General features: G+C 45.9%; 1 protein-coding gene across 1 annotated transcript; it reads right to left on the bottom strand.

Annotated features, from left to right (window-relative positions):
- Positions 1-556: 556 nt before the first annotated feature.
- slc12a3 (solute carrier family 12 member 3) lies at positions 557-9989 on the bottom strand. The gene is made up of 26 exons (XM_070907135.1): positions 9714-9989; positions 9158-9295; positions 8217-8292; positions 8005-8100; positions 7759-7898; positions 7551-7661; positions 7244-7355; positions 7031-7161; positions 6832-6916; positions 6050-6210; positions 5520-5627; positions 5214-5337; positions 4967-5068; positions 4644-4799; positions 4445-4544; positions 3613-3724; positions 3355-3492; positions 2734-2840; positions 2510-2592; positions 2250-2327; positions 1960-2058; positions 1734-1845; positions 1525-1611; positions 1094-1235; positions 883-950; positions 557-698 (listed from the first exon to the last, which is right to left on the bottom strand). The coding sequence occupies exons 1-26, from the start codon at positions 9987-9989 to the stop codon at positions 557-559; spliced, it is 3084 nt and encodes a 1027-aa protein (XP_070763236.1).
- Positions 9990-22321: the final 12332 nt, after the last annotated feature.

Below are 22321 nucleotides of genomic sequence, written 5' to 3'. Positions count from 1 at the left end.
GTTATTGCAAACACAGAAAGTCTTACACTGTAGACGTTGGACAACAAACCCAAAAGTGGATGCCAGAGGCTTGGGGGTTTTGGGGTGGTAAAAGTAAGACACTCCTCAAAACCATTAGTGTTTTTGGCAGATGCAGTTAACATAGAAAGAAAATAGGTGAGCCAGTGTGTTATACCCAATACTTTAATAGCAGCACGTCGAGCACGTTAGCCCTTTGTACAGGGATTATACATTGTGGCAGTAGAGTCTGACGCTGAACACCATTCTACTGGAATAGCAAATGTTATTGTGCCCTTTGGAGAGACAATCATGTTGCACTGAAGTGACACATTTTTGTCTTCATTTGTGCGCACGTAATGGTTGCAGTCATTTTGATCAATGGCAGCTTCAGTTTTAAATATGTTCCCTGGGGTGATTCACTTTTGCAGCACTTCTAAAACGTGTCGATCATCGATTGAAATGTTGAGGGCAAGAGCACGGTGATGACAGGAATCGTGCGTCCATTACAGGATTAGATGGTCATTCCATGTCTGAACGTTGGTCTCAAGGACACATTTCATTGGCAGTAGAAGGTGAGGACGTTTTCCTGGTTTCCCCTGACCAACAGGACCGGAGGTCTCAGGTCACGCGACAAGGAGTCCAGCCACGCCAGGTAGAGAGTACTGGGACACACTCCTCGCCTCCCCACCGGCATGGTGCTGTTGGGAGACACACAGACTATTCAACAAGGTGAACAGTTCGTGGTGCACTCGGCCTTGTGTATAGGAAATGACAGAATCGGCCAAGAATCAAGAGCCATTCACTCAGGGTGGAGTGGTGCAGTCTACCTTCTCATAAAACAGCACTCCCCCGTGACCTAAGAAGAAGAGTGGCCGTACTCACATAACAATCAGAGCCGCTTCTCTGGAGTAATCCTGCAGAACCTCGTTCAGACGGATCTGACGGTGAGACTGAATCGCACAAAGAAACGTTTACAGTTTCCGTCAAGAAGAAAATATGATGAGGTTTTGGGTTGATTAGTTCTTCCTCCTAAATTCTGTATGTGTGTGATTCAGGTTGTGCGTGCGTGTGTGTGTGTGTGTGTGTGTCAGACCTTGGCCTTGTTCCTCTCTAAATCCTGGTCAGTGATCATCCACGGCTCCTCCTCCTGCTGTCTCGGTGGCCCAGAGTCAGAGGCCTGTTTGGGGTCTGGATCCAGCCTGAAGCGGCCCACCATATTCTCGAACCGGTGAACACTGGAGCACACGGAGACACACGTGGCTCATGGGTAATTGCAGAAAGTAAGCAATAAAGTGAATCAAGTCATTCCTTTTTCACTATAATGGTTGTTTTTTTTTTTTTTTGTTTTTTTTTTACTTTTTCTATCAACAATGTCGAGGTTTTCCCCTCTGCACTCTAAATGCATACAGTGTAAATCACATGTGTGGCCAGATGAGCCTCCTAGCGATCCCTGCTAATCCCCCCTTTCTTCTTAGCATATCCCACATTCATTCAGGAATATGCATAAAGCGTTGGCAGCCTTACTTCTCGGGCTGTGGGCTCTGGTGGACATCCGGGAGCACTTGGACGTCGCGGAAACCAAGACGGAACTTCTTCATCAGTGCCAACACCCTGGGAGGAGAATGTAAAGTGTCCAGTAAAGTCTCTCACTGCAGATTCAAATGAACTTTTTTTTTTTTAGTCAAATGTGCCGGAGGAATCAGACTGAACCCCCCCCCCACAGTAGTGCTTACTCCTCTCTCTGCTCATCCCTCTTGTCTGCTTCCCCTCCCACAAACACTCGGACCTTGCATCGGGCCCAGCGCTTCCTCCGGGTCAGCAGGTAGGGCAGCAGCAGGGTCAGACCTGGCACACACACACACACACACACACACACACACACAGTAATGAAGAAACCCGCGCTAATATTCTTGGCGGAAGACAAGAAGGCGGTAGACGGATAGAGAGAGACGGTCAGACCTCCATCGTCAGACAGCCAGTACACGTCGATGGTCTTCTTTCCTTGTTTTTTCTGGAACACCGTCCTCGGCTGAGGCTCCGGTTCAGTGGAGGCAGCAGCTGCAAGCACAGAAAACAGCTGTTTAAAAAAAAAAAATATATATATATATATATATTTTAATGAATGATCACTTTATAGGATTTCTGGGTATTTCAAGTTCAAGTTGTAAAGCATTTACCTTTCGGTGGCATTAACAGCCGTGACACACAAAGGAAATGACTCCTAATACTATCCTCACGCATATACATACATGTAGTGCTCGTCTGAATGCGGCAAGGGGCGGAGACGGTGTTTGTACTCTCTGGTCCTCCGTCAAAGCCTGGATTAACTGAAATGAAAACGAGAGGAATTATGCCACGCACATGGCTTCACTTGTGGGCAAATGACGGTGGATGAACGCGGACAGCTCCTCCCAGCATGCCCCTTGTTAACCCCCCGAACCGACATAGACAGTGCAGCTGCAGCGGCGTGGGGCGAAATGAATTGGCTCTCGGTGGAATCCACTCTCACCGTGCGATTGAGATGGATGAGAGACGTCCAGTCCCTCCCTGGTTCTCAGCACGCACACGCCGTACTGCAGGTCGAAGGTGTCGCTGAAACACACATCGTGGTTAACGTGGAATTTGAACCTGGGACAGCTTTTATTGCAATGCATGTGGTAGTCAGTGCTTGTAACAGTGGTTCAAAAGTGGACACGGGGGCGCGTGAGGTTCAGTAGTCCCCGCTGTACTCACTGCAGTATTCCGACGTAGTTGTGTGCAGCCTGAGGCGTGTCGCTGTGCCAGTCGTTCTTGAAACCCATCAGCAGAACATTTGGCTTAATGCGACCCAAACCTGCCCCCTGGTGGACAGTTCAGCAAGGTGAAGAGAGAGGGAGGAGGAGGAGGAGGAGGAAGAAGAGAGCAGTCAGGCCTGTCTCACAATGCGACTTCCAACTTCCTCAGGCTCTGTTTGAGGCGTCTGAACCTAACATTGACGGTCCTGGATAACTGATCTCAGTTATGAACTTGCACATCGAGGTCTCGCGTTATAACTGGTTGGACTGTGCACCTTTACTGAACTTCCATTATAACAGATTGCCTCGCAAAGCAAAGTCTCTCTACTGGTATTAATGTGGATGCAGCGTTTTGTCCATTCTAAGATCCCGTAGAAGTTTTTTTTTTTTGTGACAGCCGATCGGTCAGGAGGTGGTTCCTTCGTAACGTGTTGATCTGTAATCCCGGACGAAACCTGCTCCTCGCGCTGTAGGTTTGGCCTTGTTGCCATGACAGCTGGACTCAGCGTGAACTGCCCAGACAGATTTCATTTGACGGAGACAGTTCATTAGAATAGAACGGAAGAGGTGTGATGCTCACCTGTAGCAGCATGTTAACACCCGATCGGAGCTCTGCAGCCACCACACCTCTGTAGAAGGACTTGACCTTCCGTTGGTTCAACCAGGCCACGTGACTGTCGCTGCTCGCCATCTCCACTACCGATGGGGAGGGACCGGCCTGACAAGTACGGGGTCAAACGGACAACGATCTCAGTCCTCAATCGACAAAATCCAAGCCAATGACATAGTCCTCGCTGGCTGATGGTGTGTACGTCTTTGCATGTTGAGTTGTACTCACAGAGACCACATTGCAGCACATCATGAGACTGAGACTCTTTGTGAAGCAGGTGACGAGGTCCACCAGAGCAGGGCGACTGCTGGGAGGACCCGTCAGCACCAAACACTGGGGCCTGAAAGGTGAGCAAAAGCGGAGGTAGGCGTTGAGCAGCTTAGTCCAGAGCTCCTGCAGACATATCTCGGAGAAATGGTATTGTTTCTATGACCCCCTTCATTGATTTCACTGTGGACATTAAAGGAGACCGGTAAGGACTTGGACGTGATCCTGACTTTTGAGCAACTGAGTAAACTTTATCTCTCTCTGACTCTTTTCAAGCATACTGCTACTGTACAGCAAATTGCTTTTCTCGACAAGGAGATCGATACCACTCATGTCCGTACAGCTAGCAGACGGGTATCTTAGCTTAGCATAAAGAAACACGAAGAAAGCTGGGAACAGGGGGAAAGAGCTCGCCTGGCTCTGTCTCTAATCAACCACTTTTTGTATGGATTAGAGCCAGGCTAGCTGTTTCCCCTTGTCTTTATGCTAAGCTAAGCGTCTCCTGTATGTAGCTTCATATTTAACTGACAGATATTGATTGTTCTTCTCATCTAACTCTCTGCAACAAAGCAAATAAGCCCCCCCCCCCCCCCCCCCCGGACTCTGGGCTCACTGTAAGCTTTTTCTTCATTATATGAACACTAGAAAATGAAAAGCACCACATTCACATTTGTTTTGACCTCCACTCCTCTTCCAAATACAAAAAAAAAAAAGCAATAAAATAAACATTTCCCTTCTCGATTTTGACCACGGAAGACAAGCCAAAGGAGTGGGATCACATCCTGTCACCGACCTGTAGTTCTTGACGTGGTCCTCCACGCTGTTGAGGCCTACACACTGGTTCAGGGCCATGTTGTAGGAGCTCGCCTGCACCGAGGAGCCCCAGTTTACAGCTAACCACAGGAGAGCAGCAGAGTTACAACACTATTCTCTTCGCGGTTTGTCTGACTGTGTGTGTGTGTGTGTGTGTGTGTGTGTGTGTGTGTGTTTACCAGGCTTCTTGTAGAGTGTGTATCCCAACAGGACGAGGACGACGCCGAAGGCAATGAGGGCTGCCCACCAAGTCAGCAGGAACATGATAACCACACAACACACGGAGCCCAGCAGCGACAGCCACTTATTGTAGAACCTGAAGGACGGACGCCAGCCTGTAGACACGCGCATACACATGCTTATACCACACACACACACACACAGATGTCTACACAGGGAATTCTGCTTTCTCATAACAGTTCGATTTCTTCTACGTTTTGTTGCCACGTACTTGGTCGTCTTAATATCGATTCATTCATGTATTTATTAGTGAGTTTTGTACCTGGTGAGTTGGTTATCGAGGCATGGAAGCAGCTGAAGTTGATCAGAGCGTAGGAGCAGAGGAAGAAGTTGGAGATGATGGGAGCGATGGTGTTCAACTCGGCTGGCGGAGAGAGAAGAGAACCACGGCAGCACAAGTTATAATCTTTAAGATTTTTCATGGCGCGAAGCCCAATGGACCCTTCCATCCAGACCGTAATTCCTACAGGTCGTCCGTAGGGGTCAGGAGTTCCCTTTCCAAGCCTCACCAATGAGAATGAAGCAGGCAGCGATGACGTACGTCAGCAGGTAGCTCCTGAGCGGCTCATCATTCTTGCCGTAACCTTTGCCGAAGACGCCGATGAATGGGTAGAGTTTGTCCTTACACAGACACTACCAGAAAAGCACAAGGAAAGGAGAGACACGCACAAAAAAACAGAACTTTGTCACAGCAGAGGAAAGAGGAAAGAAAGGCTTGTGTTTCAACCAGGCACAGAGAGGTGGGAGAGGTTGCACTAGATACTGAGATATGAAAAGAAATGACACAATGCAGCATATCTGGTGCGTTTGTGTACCTGGAAGACTTTGGGGGCAGACACCAGGCAGGCCAAAGCAGAGGACAGTGTTGCTCCAAATATACCAGCGGTGATGAGAGGGGCGAAGGCTGACACCATGCTCATGGCCTAGAGACAGAAATGCACTGTTTACTCATTAGCCTCACCTCCCTCCCCGTGTTCGTTCACAAGGTGACCCACTGTTAATGCAGCTGAGTGATACAGAGGGAGGCTGAGTCTCGTTCTGAGCACGCAGACATTAGTGTCGGCTGTCACCGCTTTAATTGTGTACTTTCTGCTTCTGGCAAGGAAAAAAAAGTCAAATAAATGTCTCTGGACTGACCGCAGACAAAGGGAGCGTCGTGCTTTGGCGGCCCCAAGTGGCAACAGGAGGTAAATGTTTGGGTTTTTTGGAATTCTACAAGACTGGCTTGTGCTTCTCAGCCTCACTTTGTGATTTAGACTGTCCAGCAAGGCTTTGCATTGAGGAACAGAGGGCGCCACAAAGACACGCTTCACTCATTTCTTTTGGTGTCTCGTGTTGTGCTGACCTGGTAGTAGTTACTGATGCCGTAGGCACACGTGCTGTTGTTGATGCACTCGGTGAAGTCCCACCCATACCGACAAGCTAAACCGACACAATCCTCGCCGGGCGAGGACGGTGACAGGGTGTCGTTCAGCAGGCCGGACGCATCCCGCACCACGCAGGATCCTGGGAAACAAAACTCACAAAGATTATTCAACCTCAAATTTAAAAAAAAAATGGATAAAAGGATGGATAAATAAATTAATTCAATCAAATGCGTGTTGTGATCCTGGCATTTTAGCAGATGAGTTTCTAGTTATAATCCCTACTATATGTCTGCATGTTGCTATTATAGCATATGCATATCCAAATTCTATCTAATTGTTAAACGTCTGTCATTATACTTGCTTACAACGAAACATTGTCCTGTCCAGACAGTTCAACCTGCTGAAATATTAAAAAGTAACTATCAAGATTATTCAGCAGTGAACACTGTACTTGAGGACTGCACACAGGAGGTGGTTAGTGGGTAGCAGGAGGGTGACATTGGTGCGGAACATTAGCTCTTTGACGGATCTTGAGTACCTTCGCTTCCCCTGGATTTGTTTTTTACTTCATTTGGATCAATCAGCACACGCACCGAATCAAGACTTTTCTGCATATTCAATCCTGAATGAATCATAAATCATTTTATGCCACATGACTGCAGTGGAAAAATGTACATGGAGGTAGTTCGTAGAGCAACTCACTGTGTGGGTAAAAGGCAGTCTAAATACAGATTTGGTAGGCCGCACGGACATACAGTACCAATGGTAGCAGAGATGATGATGTAGGATATGGTGGTCCAGAATATTGCCAGCAGTGTTCCTTTGGGGATGGCCACTGTTGGATTCTGGGAAGGAGAGGACAAAAGACATGAACATAAGGCCTTTTAAAGTACAGCTGAATCATGAATTGCCACCCGTGCATTATCCGCTGAGAGCAAGAAAGAAACAAGCGAACGCACCTTCAGATCTCCAGAGATGTTGGCTCCGGCCAGTATGCCCGTGGCCGAGGGGAAGAAAATGGAGAACATACCAAAGAAGCTGCCGTCTTGCCCCCGCCAGCTGGGCACAAAATTGGCGGCGAAGATATCCGCTGTTGAAGGCGACATAGTCAGTTTACTTGGGAGCTCGGGAAAACTCAGGAATCTCTGATACGATACTCTGAGCAGGGTCACCTTTGTAGCCAAAGAAACCCTTGGCTTGTTTCTGTGGTGAAGCAGGGAGGACCGTTCCGACAATGTAACTGGCAAATGACACTATGATGATCAGGAAAAACAGAACCTGGGCCTGTGGAAGGCGGGATATATACGGTGAACACATGGACGCAGAGCTACTGTGTCTCACTACACCAATTAATCAACCACCTAGTATGCTTAAAACAAACATAATGGACCTTCTGTGTCTATTTCTGTAATTCCTGCATGCAAAATGAGTAGCTCATTAATTCTGTGACTATGGCCTCATATGTTTGGTTGAGCTGACCTTTGACTCCCACGCCATGCCGGCCATTGAGATGCCTAGCAGACACGTGACCGTGACGATGCCGATGATGCGGATGTCATTGGTCCGGTCCACCATGACGGCTCCGCCTTCCTGAGGAAGTAAAGGGAGACGAGGGAGAACGTTCAGGCGCGTGTGAACAGACGGGAGGTCCGTGTTCGTGCGCGTCAACACACGGCGTCCTACTCACTCGCATGAGGTCTGTAACGGTCTCGGCAAAACCCACAGTGTGCATGGCCACAGCTGCAGCGTTGGCGAAAGCAAAGATCAGGCCGATGGACCCACCCAGCTCTGGACCGAGGCTGCGACTGATCAGGAAGTAGGTCCCGCCTGAAGACAAGAGGGGGAGCAGAAACATGTATTACGGGAATATATTAGTCCTTTTACGGTAATGATAGCAACGTGGGTTGTTGCATGTATCACCGAGTGACCAGACCTCCTTTGACCTTCCCGTTGGTAGCGATGGCGGAGGTCGAGAGACCCGTGATCCCGGTTATGCAAGAGGACAGCAGGATAATCACCCAGGTCAGACCTGACATAAAGACACAAGGAGAAAGCTTTCATACACCGAACTGTCGTAAGAAATGTTCAAAATGTGGCGCATTACATCTACAGCTGATCGGGCATTTAAACATCGTTTGACCGTACCTATGCCAGCTTGAGCGGTGATCCAGGGCAACCTCAGGTACAAGATCACCCCCCAGATGTTTAACATGCAACGGATCTACAAAAACGACAGACAGATCTGGTTAAACCCAACATACTTAAGTTCCCATGGCCTATAAACTACAGTATAGTGTGTACTGTTCCTTTGAAATGTGTAGCTTGATTTCCTACTTTTACTTCATCTTACTTACATTACTCCCAGGAGTAGAATTCAATATATTATTATTACGTTGCTTTTATATGGCAGAGTATTAGGGCCAGTGTTGAGGAAGAAAATATTGTTGACAATTTTGATTATAATATAAAAAAAAGGTAATAATGTTATGGGCAAAGGTCCTAATTTTGAGGGGAAAAAAGTCATAATATTCTGAAAATGAAGTCATACTTTATACGAGGGGGGAAAAAAGTCGGTATGCCACAAATAAAGTTGTTGTATATCAGCAGCGAAGTCGTACCATTTTGACTCCACTCTCAAAATAAATTTTGCCCCAATTATCGTCATAATTTTATTGGGTTATTATTATTTGCCACTCACAAATAGTTACTGTTTGTTTCTTTTCATTTCAAACATTTCAATTTAAAAAGGTCAACACGCGTTAAATTGGGAACGCCCACAAATCAATGGAAGTGGAAAGAACAGCAGCGCCCAAAAAAGTATTTCATCGGGTCTCATTTGTCACCGGTGAGTGGACAGTCATGGCTGTCCAGATGCTGTGTGTTGGTAATGATACAGTACAGCTAGGAGTGTTGTAAATTGCCTGTTTCTTTTGTAAGGAAGACGTAACATCAAAGCAAGATAAGGCTTAAATGGCAAATTTCAGTACAAGGGGTAGAAATGGAAATATATAAAGGTCTGGATCGGTATCAAATGGCTACAACTCACAGATATCTGCCGAGACCAACGCTGGTCTAACCCTGCCTACCATGACTCCCTGTGCCCAGCCAAAGCGAGTAGGTTCAGGCGGCGGCTCCTTCTGCTCCTCCTCGTCCCCCTCGGAGCTGTCCCCTCCGTCCATCTGCCCGCCTGTTGTCTCCTCATACAAGGGGGGTCTGGAGTCATCCTGGTCAAGCAACGTCAGGTAAATTTAGTTGTAATGAGCTCAACATTCGCGCCCCTTGAGATTTTGCCGCGATACCGCCGTGATCCACATTGGAGAAAGCCTACTTTGGTAACAGAAATGAAGAGAAGTCAATTCGATATTCGCAGAGTCTTCATGAGCTCGATGCAGTCGTTGGACAACAATCAACGTTCATGAAACTGGTTTAACACGACAATGACCATGTAAACTTCAAATTCTAACGACAGGATATTGGTGCTAAAATCTTTGTTTATGACAAATGGAGCAAATAGACCTGCCTGATGTGTCATGGTGCGTTTCAGAATGCTGGAACATATTCCGATGCACCCTTTTCAACCTGCGCTTTGGTCATTTGAAAAGACATGAGAACCATAAGAACCAAAAGGCAGAGATTCCTCACCTCAGGGCCGGCACGCAGCTGGTACAGGGACGGTCTGAAGCGCCTCCTTCGGCCCCACACTCCTGTGTTGGCGTAGAAGTCATAGTGTGGTGGAGCGTCCAGTGTCTCGTAGCCAGTAAGGGCAGCTGATCCACGGGACGCTACGCTGACCCCATCACCGTAGCAGTGATAGTAACCAGACTCATCAAACCCTCCAGGGGCTGCCGTCCCGCTGGCTGCTGACAGAGGAAGGCTGGGTCTGTATGCAACACCGTCACTGGCTACTGGTGGCTCCATTCAGAATGGCAGAGTGGTCTTTTCTGTGTTTAAGTGGATTGCAACCACAAAGACAGCTACGGCAGTCAGTCTCCTGGTGCAGTTTTTGTACAAAAAAAAAATCAGCTGATTTATCCTACAAAAGCCAGTCAGTCAAGGTGATGGAGCCATTCTGTAGTTCGAGGCGTATGAAGGGGGCTTCATTGCAGGGGCTGGTTTTATAATCGACCATAACCGAGCAGGAAGAGCCCGAGGCCATGCAAGAAGCCTGGTTCAGTGAACAGTCAAACGAGACTCATTACAGGAACTATTAAACATGACATGGACAAGTTCACATTACAGGGTCAACCCAAAAAACCATTCTGGACTGAGCTGACCCAGGAAATACACAGTTCCACTTAATATACGGTCTATACTTAATATTTATAAAATGTCCCTCTCCCTCGAGTTTCTCCAAAGACCTCCACCGTACATTATGTCCGGCGTGTGTCGAGTCTTTGTCGTCGTATATATTTCTGTCGAGTTTGAATCAGTTTGCATGAGGGCGCATTTTTGTTTTGGGGTTACATAATCACCACGGTGAAATGAATTATTAATCTCCTGAGGGGATTTCTAGTTAGCATGTAAGTTGTAAACAGCATCATTACACACACACACACACACACACACACACACACACACACACACACACACACCGACCTGTTAGATAACCTTGACCGAGACAACACAAGGGCAACAATGTACGCTTGCAGGTTTAAATGATACTTTGAAATTTCATTTTATTATTGATCACTTCTGGAGCTTCCCTACGGCAGGGTATGCTGCCATAATGCCACCCCCACCCCCCCAAAAAATGGGCTCAGTTTCTCGCTACAGTAAGAAATGTTCCTCTTTTTAAATGTTTGTGATAATGAGGTTTCGTGATGTAACAGTTGAACAGTACAGTTAGTGTCCTTGATTACAAGTTTTCAGACATTGTTGAATGATTAAACTAGTAAACTACCTCAGCAGCTGTGTGAGCCCTTGAGCTCGACATTAAAGAATTGAATTTCAAGTAGCTGTTCATTTTTTTAAATTTTTATTTTACCATGGCCTCTTCTTCTCCGTGGTTGCCGTGTGTTTGCCATTATGTCGCAAATGTCTGATCACTGCCTTATCCTTCCATGTTCGACAAAAATGTAACGATGGCTCACGCTTTGCTTAAAGCAAATAAAAGCTGCTTAATTGTCCGAGACCTCGGTTTACACAGGAAAGTTAGTTTATTGCTTAACCAACACAAACCACCGAAAACACAAAGCCACCGCTTCCAGGTAATGGTGTGCACATACCCACGCACACCCACACACGTTTCAGACTATGTACATCAAAGCGTGTACAAGGAGAGGCCAAGGTCACCATTTATCTCTTCAGTTACTGCAGAAAAGTCTCCCCCACAAATGAACTAAAACATGTATTATGAATGCAGTGTAAACCCGCAGGTCACCTACATGTATTAAAAAAAAGAAACACCTCGCTTATTATGCTTAGTCATATTTGTTTTAAATTGTTGAGATTTTAAGTTATCCGAATACAATTGAAGTGCATGGAAGCCTGTTTTTTTTTTTTTTTATGCTCACAGCTTGTAAAAATGACCTTTGAGAAAGTGAAAATCTAAATGCTGTTTTTAAAAACAATGTCATGCTTATAACACATGACATGGAAGCATCTTTTTTTTTTTTTTTTAAACAAACTAGTGAATGCTAACCCACTCCTGGTGATACTGTATTGTCGTCTGCTTTTGGAAGTGAGAATATGCTGCCAGTTATTTACACATAGCACAGCCACTAAGCCTCTGAGCGGAACTGATTAACAACCGTCAAAATCACAGCCGGTGTGTGCTGGGGGGTATAATAAAAAAAGAAATCTGAAATCTAATCAATTGTTCTTCAGGGAACTCTGCTCAGATTCCAATTCGGTAGTCAGGCAGAGGAGGGCCTGAGCAGGTGTGGAATAATGTTGCACCAGACTGACTTCATGTTTCATGTTGATACCAATCAAAAACAAAAGAGCAGCAACTTGTTGGTTTATGCGAGGTTAGTACACACATTGACACTGCAGAAGGTAACCTCAAACAAGTTGTGGCAGCGATCCCACCGGCATGTGATTGAATTCTTTGAAGTGATTGCACCTCACTCATGAGACCGCCTCCGAAAGCAGGAGCTGCTTTGATCACCGATTCTTTTGAACATGCAAGAGGCTGCCAAGTTATGCTGTACACTGTGGCATGACTGTAATCCCACATGTATCACAAGCAAGTTTCGACAGATGTGACAGTTTATTTAATTCAACCCAAATGAATGCATTCTTTTTTTTTTGATACATCATTGCTGATGAAGCTCAAAATATGTGGAAAGGATTTTACCAAGATACAACTGGAGCTCGAGATGCTGTTTGTGATATTATGGAAAATAGGAATGGAAAAGCAGACGGTTAGCTTACCTTATCAGGAAGACTGGATTCAGGGGGAAACTGCTAGCTTGGCCCTCTCTAAAATTCAAAAAAATACATCTACCAGCACCTCTGAAGTTCGATAATTAACATGTTGCATCTTGTTTGTTCAATCAGTATAAAAATGGAAACGAAAAAAAACAACGTGTTGTGGTTAAACTGGGGGTTACATGCTGGACTACATCCTTGGCCGGGGGCAATGACTTCCTGGAGTCTTGTCATTAATATGGAGGTTGCCAGGCAACCAGTGGAGACTCCAGGAAATCACTGCTCCTGGCCCACGAAATTATCTTGCACATAACCCCCTGTAAACCAAACTTGTGGTTAGATAAATTAGATATGCGTTCATCACTGAGCAGTAGAGGTGCCGGTAGGCTGATTTTCTTTAAACTTCAGATAGAGCCCCCCCCCCCCCCGTTCCAGACTATGCTAAGCTAAGCTAATCGCCCCCTGGCCCTAGGTAAATATTTAGTGTACAGACATGAGAGGTATTGGTTTTCTAATGCAACTCTTGCCAAAATGTCAAACTATTGATTTAAAACCCCGACAGGAGTAGAGGAGAGAGAGCTCGGACACTAATGGAAAACAAGTGGGCTGTAGATTATCCTCCATGCACTGCTTCAGTTCAGACTGCACAGGCCTGAAGAAAGAGAAATGTTTAAATTAGTTAGGCACCATGAGATACTAAAAATACTGTGGAAACTCCACATTAAAGTAGGTCTAGTAGAGTATACAGTAATAACCCACCTGTGCTCCCTCTGTCTGAGGCCAGTCTGCTTTACCCTGAAGGCATCAAGACATGAGTTGATCCCTTTAGCCCAAAGATAGCATAGTAGATCCTCAGGAACGTGGTTTGTACCACCCACAGTATAACGCGCATCCGGAGCCATGGGTTTGTTTTGAGCAAACACCAGGGTCGTATCCTCCACTGTACTCTCCACAGACAAGTGCTTTGACAGGAACATTGGTTCCCTGGGAAGTGGACATTTGTACGTGTTTAGATGTATAAACCATTGGTGTTATGCACAAATGTGATAAATGGAGGTTGACAGGGCTATTAAACGGAACAATTCTCCCTGTTGGACGTACGGTCTTGGTAACCAGGCTGGAATGACTGAGGTGGCTTTCCATCATTGCTAATCTTCTGGTATTATTGAGGAGAGGATCATTTTAAATAAACCTCTTGAGTAATCTGATACAGGAGACCATACAGTGGTTTTCCCCATCAGAACAATATAACTGCTATTGAGAGGTCCAGTTAGGTAGGACAGAGCGAGGCTGGTTTTGCTGACAATTTATGCATGGATGCTTGCAGCCTTGGATTGAGTGGGCTTGTATCCTTGTCAGATGGGTTGGCTGCTGAAGCTGGGAAGAAAGAGGTTTCAGGATTCAGAGTAGCGCTGATGCTACCTGGAACTACTTGCATTTTGGATTCAGGTAAAGACATACAATTGTGGTGAATTCAAAAAACTGGACTCAATACTGATTGGGAGCAGCAGGTGGTGCACGGTTAGTGTGCGACATTTGCTCAGGAGCAGCATGATCAGCTGGAGCCCAACTTCCCAGAGAAGTGGCATGTTGAGTTTCTTGACCTGAATAGGTACTGCCAATAGAAATCTGACTGTAATGAGACGGATTTATCCTATTAACGGAGACGGGATAGTTGAGCTCAGTGCTCTGGTCACTTGTCTGCCGCTGTGGTTGTGTTTGGCCAACAGGATATTGACCGGTCGTCGGACTAAAATCATCTGGCATGGTGTGGAAGGTTGGTTCTGAGAATTGTTGTTGGCCAAAGTTTGCTGGAACAGAGCCAGCATTCAGTCCCACATGTGGAGCATAGTTGGCCTGTCCAGGAACAGGGTCAGACGTCTGTATTTGCTCTGTTTCCATTTGTTGTTGAGGGTTAGATGCATATTGGCCTACTCCACTGTCCATGCTAGGAGTTTGGTTGTAAACGGGCATGTAGGACTCATATTTGTTGCTTGGGTAACTTTCCAAAGTGGAGTCACGTAACTCAGTTAGGTGATCTTGGTTCCCTGAAACCAGAGACTGAAGCCTCGCTTCCATGTGCTCAGGGCATTTACCAGAGTATAAACTATCAGAGTGTGTTGGTGGAGCGGCAAAATAGTTGTGCTGTCCATTAGTCTGTTGCATCTTCCACATCAATAAAGAGTTTTGTGTATTCTGGTTTTCCAGCCAGTTGCCCTTTGCCAGTGTACTGCCCTGGGAATCTCATTTGGGTTTGATAATCCGTTGACAGACCCTGGAAATTTGGCAAAGGATCAAAAGCAGTGAGATGATCAGGCAATACATCTTGTCCACTCTGACCTCTGCTGTACTGAAAAGGAGACGCAGAAGAGAAATCTGTTTGCCCCATCTGCACCACATTGCCTGTTCCATAATTAGTGGTGGGAACGTCCCTGTTATGATAACCAAATGATGGAGGTGTATATTGGGACTGAGCAACAGTGGGAGATGAAGAGTGTGCGGGACTCAGGTGTTCAGTCTCTACATTCTGTTCTTGACCAAAGGATGGTCTAAACTGGCCATAGTTATACTGTTCAGAAGCAAAGGGAAGCTGAGGACCAACAGGCTGCCAGGTTTGACATTGGTCACAGTTGTTGCCACTGGGTTTGACCTGACCAGCAGTGTAATGTCCAATTTGAACTTGTTCATATTGTGATGGAGATGAAAAAAGATGGACATTTGTTGCAGGATTTATTTGCGCACTGTAATATCCACTGTGAACACTGTCAGATTGTAAGGGACGATATTGTGGGATCGGCAGGGATGGAGCCGGAGGCTTTGGAAATACTTGACTCTGTTCAGTGGGGATTTTACCTTGGCTGATTTGTTCAATAGGCGTTGTATGCTGGCTAGCATGTCCAGGTGAAAAGGTAATCAGTTTGCCATCAGTATATTTTGACTGAATTGGCTCGTAAGTCAGGTGTTCTGTTTGTTGCTGCACAGTACTAGCAGAATTTAAGAAAATCCCTTCTGATCCACTCTGGGTTGAACTTGACTGTGGTTTTGCCGGTTCCATGTAGTTGTTTTGATCAAAAGCAACACTTCCTGGTCTTTGTAGATTTGTAAGATAACCACCATGGCTGCTGGAGAGTTTTGGAGACGCAGTAGTAGGAGGAATAGGAATAGATAAGCTAAGTTGAAAGCTTGGCTTGGAATCTTCATGGGCATTTTTTTCTCCGTTTGGGTGAATTGTGGAACCTTTGTCCGAAAAACTGTCTGCACCAGAAGGGCTGTTGAAACCGCTGTAGATCTGAACGCTGCTTGGCCTGTATAATTGAGAATAGTGACCAGCACCAGCACTCCCGCCACCGTTCAAATCAGAGCCTGCAGTGGTTGGACTGGTTTCTTTGTTTTGGCTCTGGACGTTGGCAAAAGGAACTTTTAGGCTGAATTCAAGGCTTCTGGGCTTGGACAGTGGCTGGTTTCTCTGCGACGGAGGCTGGGGTGGAGACATTTCCTGTGTCCATGTGGGGGGAACGTCAGACCATGGCTGATACAGGCTCTGGGTTTGGTGGTACAGGCCGGGTTGATTTTGTATCTTGGCATGGCTACGGACCCTCAGAGAACTTCCCTGAGGCTTTTGCCAGGTTCTGACCTGAACCTGATCCTGGACATTGGGCTGCAGCTTTCTGAGGGACTGCCTCAGAGCCTTGATGTACTGCAAGGGGCGACGATTCCCATAGCCATGTCCCTCTTGTTGTTTCTCCTTTACACCCTGCCATGCTTCAGGATATACAGAACTACGGGCTATGAGAGAACATAGATAGCCAACATGTTAAGATATTAGTTGAAAGTAAAACATCACAGTAAGGGCTTTATACACTGAAATGCAGGGGGTCTCCAGGAGTGTCCCAGAAATTATGCTAATTATCTGATCTGCACTGAAATGTATTTGTATGTTGAAAGGAGCAGCATAGAAAATGAGAGTGAACAAGTACGTAATGTATAGCCTAATGGTAACTATGGTGCCTGCTGGCACGAATACCGCCCCTCCCAAGTTTGTACAACAAAAAAAAAATGCATTTAACCTCTACAGTTATGCTCTTCCTCTGCAAAGCACAATTCAAACATGCATTAACACTGACACATTTTCAATATGTAAGTCCAACATTCACTCTCCTTTCAGCTCTGTTTGGGTATCCACCAACTCCTGTCTGGCTCTTTAGTTGTGCTGCACCTCCTTCATTGCCTGAGTCACTAAGGTAGCAGTTAGAACGTTTTTAGAGCGGTTTTGCTAAAAAACAACTACGCGATGTACAACAAGCAGTGAGAGTGAGATAATCTATGTACAACGCGGCTCACACTTCTGCATGTATCACTGCAATATTTTTTTCCCCATTATTTACTCCCACATTTTGCCTACTGTATCACAGCAGCAAGCTCTACGCCTCTTTCATCCATCATATGTGGTGTTGGCAGCATCTTCAGCGTCGCGATAAAGATGATGATTGAGTTGCATTCAAGCCGTTTAGTCGAAGCAAGGAAATTCAAAATGCTTTATCGTCACGTGATTCAGGTAGACTGCAGATAGTTCCAGAAGTTCTTGGCGGGCTATTGGAATGCGTAAATATAAGACATCCAGGTGATTGGTTAGAGAACGGAGTTGACGCAACTCTCACTCTCTGGCTCTGGGCTAAGGGAAAATATGCCAGGAGGGGGGAGACAAAAGTCCCACACTCCAGCTTTAAACTGGCTGTAGTTATACTGGCCATTCGTGAATTGGGTTGCAGGCCTTACATAACGGGTCAACGAGTATTCCGCACACTGTTTGCACATTATGCTAAGACTGGCTGATTGGATCCGAACATTTCAAGGACTATCAAACATATAGCATATATGTGAATCAGGCTTACCTCTTGGAAAGGCGGAGGCGTAGTCCAGCTCACTCAACAAGAAAACCACTAACATCCTATGAAACAACAGCACATACAACACTTAATATCAAATATCAATTACAGCCAAGCCAGAACTACACAACAGAAAGGTTGACATAAAAAGGACTTAAAACCCATCAGGCGACACTTCATGCAAACAACGCCGCTTTGCGTTGAAATTAGTTACCTTGTGATTAGGAACCCAGCGGCCATGACTGTTGCGGCTGCACTCACAGTCTGTCCTCCTGACAAGCTCACCCAGCTACTGGGGGCTGAGCTGGGCTGCGTCTTTCCAACTCAGGGGCAGGTCTCAGGTGTTATCAATAGGAGCCGAGCCGAGGCAGCCAGGGGAAATCCACGCAGGTGTGATCACTTGGTGTGATGGTCCCGGCAGAGAGCGCTCACCTGTCCCCTGGAGAGGACGTGATCAGCGTGAATAAATGCAAGTCTGACTCCAGGAACTGATCGTCCTGGCATTACAGCAGGACTTTTTAGTTTAGTTTTGTTGAGCTGCCCCATCTCAAATCTTATGCATGCTTTTTAAACTAACTCGCCAACTTTATGTTTCTAATTTAACTTCTATTTCAGGCTACATTACAGATAGATAGATTTGTTTCCACAGAGTGTGCATTATATGTGCCTTCATTGTACAGAAACACCATGTCTTCTCTACAATTTCATTTATGTTCGAGCTATGGAATTTGGCACCGTAGTGTAGTTTACACTATGGATTCTGAGCCGGGAATGTTTTATTCAAAACCTCTGCGCGAGGCTGGCTGGCACACGAGAGCGTGGGGAAACATTATTTCAGCTCTGCAGCGTGTGTTGCCACTTCAGTTGTTTTTCCGAATGACGGGTTTGCATGCAGGGCGACTGCAAAGCTACATTTGCATGCACGCTGCTACCAACGGGCTGTGTTTGGTACGCCAGTCACAACAAGACGAGCCAGTGGAGCATTAAAGATTGAACCCCAGCCTCGGCCGTGCCTCAAAGGTGTCCGCTTCTTTATTTTTACTAACGTATTCATTTTGTCTGTTTATATACTGCCATGGGACGGCTTCTTGCTTGATGAACAAAATAGATTTTAACTAGCGCAGCCGTCATCTGTGCAGCTGCAGGTGAAACCTACCGTCGCGTCGGGGCAGAAGAAGAAGAAGAAGAAGAAAACAAAACATGGAATATCATATTATTATTGCGATAAAAAATAAAAATACTCTGTGAGTCAGAGTTGTGAGATACTAAGTCAGATTTTCAGACTTTTTGTTCTTATTTCTTTTATTAAGTCAGTTTGCTGTCAATTTTAAACTGGACCTTTTTTTTCAAGGAATTGCTATCTACAAATGTTTTATCCACTCAGGGTCAACTGTTGAGTTACTTCTAATATCCTCTGGTACTAGCAGGGCATGAGATTGCTCTTAGAGTGAGCCTATTTAATATGAAATTCACCCCCCAAAAACAGTTATTAAGTCATAATTCTGACTAACCGTGGGCTATCTTAACTTGATCATGCCTAACTTTTCCTGTGTTTGTTTGTCTTTTCTTGGCAGGAATGGCCTCCCGTGTAAAGATATTAAGGTGTGCAGGTATGCGACAGAGCACATCCAGCGGTTCACTTGAATCTCAGCAGAGACAAAGTGGAGGTGTAAAGAAGCTGGTTTCCGCCTTGAAGCTGCGGCACTGTGCGAGAGAATGCGAGAGAATGCAATGCGGCTGCTTTTGGTTGCTTCCTCTATCTCGCCATTAGCAAGAGCTTAGTTTACTGGTGCTCGGCGGCCATTTGTTTGGCCTTTGCTAGACCCGTATGAGCGCCCCTCTTCTTCTCCTCCCTCCTGCTGCGGATGAGTGATGTTGTTTGCCTCTCTGACGACCGGTCAATACCTCATTTTGTTTCATTTTCAGGCGCCTCGTGCTTTGTTTGTGTGTGTGTGTGTGTGTGTGTGTGTGTGTGTGTGTGTTTTCTGCTTAGATTTGTTTACATAGTTCTGAGAAGGCGCTCATTGACTCCCTTGTTAATTGCTCCCCTGATTAGGACCTCATCCTCACACTTGCTGTGTTGATTTAAACAGTTATGTGTGTGTGTGTGTGTGTGTGTGTGTGTGCTTCCATGTGCTTACGTGCGCTCCAGCACTCGTGCCTTTATGTATGTGCGAGCAGCAGCAGCAGCACAGCTTGGTGAGCGGGGCTGAGTGGGTGCTACAGCGGGATAACGATGACAAAGAGCCACCTGTCAGAGCTCAGGCTCTTTCAGAATGTCATTTCACACTGAATGGGTAATCAGGTCGGCGGGGTGTGAATCGGAAGGCTGCAGAATTAAGGGCTTTTTCAAACTTTTTAATGTCAAGTATCCTCTGCTAGGGGCGGGGAAGGCAGGAACACTCACAATATAGTATGGGACACCTGTCTGCGAGAGGGAGACTTTAGGTTTATTAGGTTTAGTGCAGCACAAAGAGGTGCGCGTCGTAGGAATGACGCGGAAAAGTACAGGGAGGCCAGATTTCCGTTGTTTGCAGATAAATCCGGCCCCGTTTACACCTGGCATTGACGTGCACACTGGGGGTGATCCCAATCCCACCTCCCGCTCTACACGCAAACAGACGCGAGCCTCGTCTCCATGTTGCTGCTGTTGTCTTTAACCTGAATGAGATCGTTTTGCCGTTTGTCGGAGCACAAATGAGACAAGAATCAGGATGGGGAAAAACTATAACCACTGTTTTGCATTTCTGTTCATGTACAGACTAAACAAATAAGACATAAACGGCTTCGATTCCCGTCTTCATGCTAAGCTGACCACATCCCGACTCGTCAAACTATTCCTCTAAAAGGTGCTGTGCGGAGTTTTCTTGTAACCAAACCAAAGTCTCGGGTTTACATTCAGAGTTTCTCACCAAATCTCATTGTGTCCACCCCTGAGGTCGAACAAAACGTGCTGAATGCATTTCCATTCCCCCGAAAAAAGTGGAAATGGCTGGTCTGGTGATGTGAAACGCGTCAGTGGCAGGCAAACAAAACGTAAAACACAATGCTGCATAGCGCTGCTCGAGGTCAAAAGCTCCACAGGGCACCTTTAAGCTCCATTTCCGCTAATGAACACTAGATACTCCAGCTCTTCTCTCTTGAGATGCACAGTCAATCGGTTATTTTTGCACAATAAGTGAAGAAGAGATTGTAGTTTTGTGGCTCTAAACAGGTGTTTTTTCGCACAGTGCCTCGCCATGCTTGTGTGAGCATGTCAGTACCACACTATCAAACAACAAAAGCCCCCCCCCCCCGATTCCAGTATTTTGCACCCAGGGAGAAGCTCATCGCGGGAGAGTCAGAGAGCCATGTTAGCTGAATCTCTGACTGAAATCCCAGTTGCATCATTTGGCCCCTGCGTCTAAATGCTGTCCAGATTTATGACGTGTTGTGTTTTAGGTTATGGCAACGAGGATGCAGTAATTAGCTCTGTACTTTTATTTACTTATCTATTTTTTCCACTGAGGCAGATTAATGCCTTACCTGCTGTTTCCCATAGCAGCCACTGGGAGGCAGAGGCTCACCACTGCTGAACCACATCTCTCAGCTGCGTGCAGGAGGGCCAACAGTCTTCAGGGCTTCTCCCAGCTGAACCACCGCAGCTGATTTCACTAACTACCCCCCCCCCCCCCCCACACACACACACACACACACACACACACCCCTCCACCCCCTCAATTGAATTGATTTCAGCTGTTATATTGTTTGTTGGGCCACATTTTGCACTTGACATGATCAATTTGAAGTTAATGTGAGGCTTCGGCAGTCTGACAAATCAAGTGAATATCTTGTTTTTTTTTTTAATTTGGTTCTAAAACGGCTGTAACTTTGAAATATACAATAGTCAACAAATATTCAAATATACTTCAAGTAAACTTTGGATTGGTACTGTGGATTTCTGACCATCACTTACATTGGACGTGCAATTAGGACGTCGTCTCCTCCCGTCTTCAAATGCGGTGACAATCATTTACTTTTCCTTTTACTGTTGTGACACCCCTTGCCCTCACTGAGGGCATCTGAAGTTGCTAAAAATAAAGTTGGTTGCTAACGTCTAGCATTGCCCACCAAAAGCCCACTAACTGAGTGACCAGCAGCCCCCAGCAGGAGTGACAACTCAAGCCAAGGACTGATTACGGCAAGCAAAAACTGTTTCACTGCGCATGTATGGGCATGTCAGTATTGTTTTAAGACAGACTTGTGAAGAAAAGTGAAGCTTTAATCTCACACACAAACCAATGTCAATCCAGCTTTAGAGATTAGAGATTTTGAAATCCCAATTTTTCCACTCAAAAAGCATTTTCGCCCGTGTTGTGTGGGAAATGAACTCATTTACTTCGAATCACTAATGCTCTGCCTCTCTTCGCTCAGTGAGGTAGAACCAGCGCTTAATATCGACTGCCTATTCTCGCCCAGCTAATCAGCAATCACTCAGGTGACGAAAGCAAGGAGAAATACATTCACTGACTTTGCCATTGGCAACAGCCCGAACAGTTCCCACTCTTCATATTTAACACCCCCCCCCCCACTCCGTATTTTCAAAATATGGAGCCATTACCAAAGACCTTGTGTTGTGACAACAACCGCGTAAGTAATGCCAAGAAAATATGCCTTCAAATCCCTGTAAGCTTTGAATTACTGAACAGCGGGGCGATGGTAATTAAGTCATCTATCTATGCTGGAATGACACTGTGTTTCACTTCAAGGCTAATGTTTTCCACACAAGGGCAATACTTCCAACAAGAGCTGTTACACTTCAACTTTCCGAAAAGGGAAGACTATTGCTGTTACAAGATTTGTTCAATTTAGCACCGTTTTACTCTTCAGATACTCTTTGATGATATTTCAAAATGACGGCATGTGTGATATTCAAAGCTAAAGATGGAACATATATATGGTATTTGCGTATGCTTTCTAAGACACACCACTAGTTCAGGCTGTGCACTTGAA

Source organism: Enoplosus armatus, chromosome 6 (assembly GCF_043641665.1).
Source record: "Enoplosus armatus isolate fEnoArm2 chromosome 6, fEnoArm2.hap1, whole genome shotgun sequence".
NCBI classification, from domain to species: domain Eukaryota; kingdom Metazoa; phylum Chordata; class Actinopteri; order Centrarchiformes; family Enoplosidae; genus Enoplosus; species Enoplosus armatus.
Note: the sequence above shows the minus strand (reverse complement) of the source record. Positions and strands in the feature narration are given on the sequence as shown.

What these genes read in the sequence shown, in the direction of transcription:
- slc12a3 (XM_070907135.1), bottom strand. Translation starts at nt 9,989, where the DNA reads ATGGAGCCACCAGTAGCCAGTGACGGTGTTGCATACAGACCCAGCCTT. An exon ending in GCATGGCGTGGGAGTCAAAG is followed by an intron (nt 7,356 to 7,550) that starts GTCAGCTCAACC and finishes CGCCTTCCACAG; the next exon opens with GCCCAGGTTCTGTTTTTCCT. An exon ending in TGTGCTGCAATGTGGTCTCT is followed by an intron (nt 3,493 to 3,612) that starts GTGAGTACAACT and finishes CGTACTTGTCAG; the next exon opens with GCCGGTCCCTCCCCATCGGT.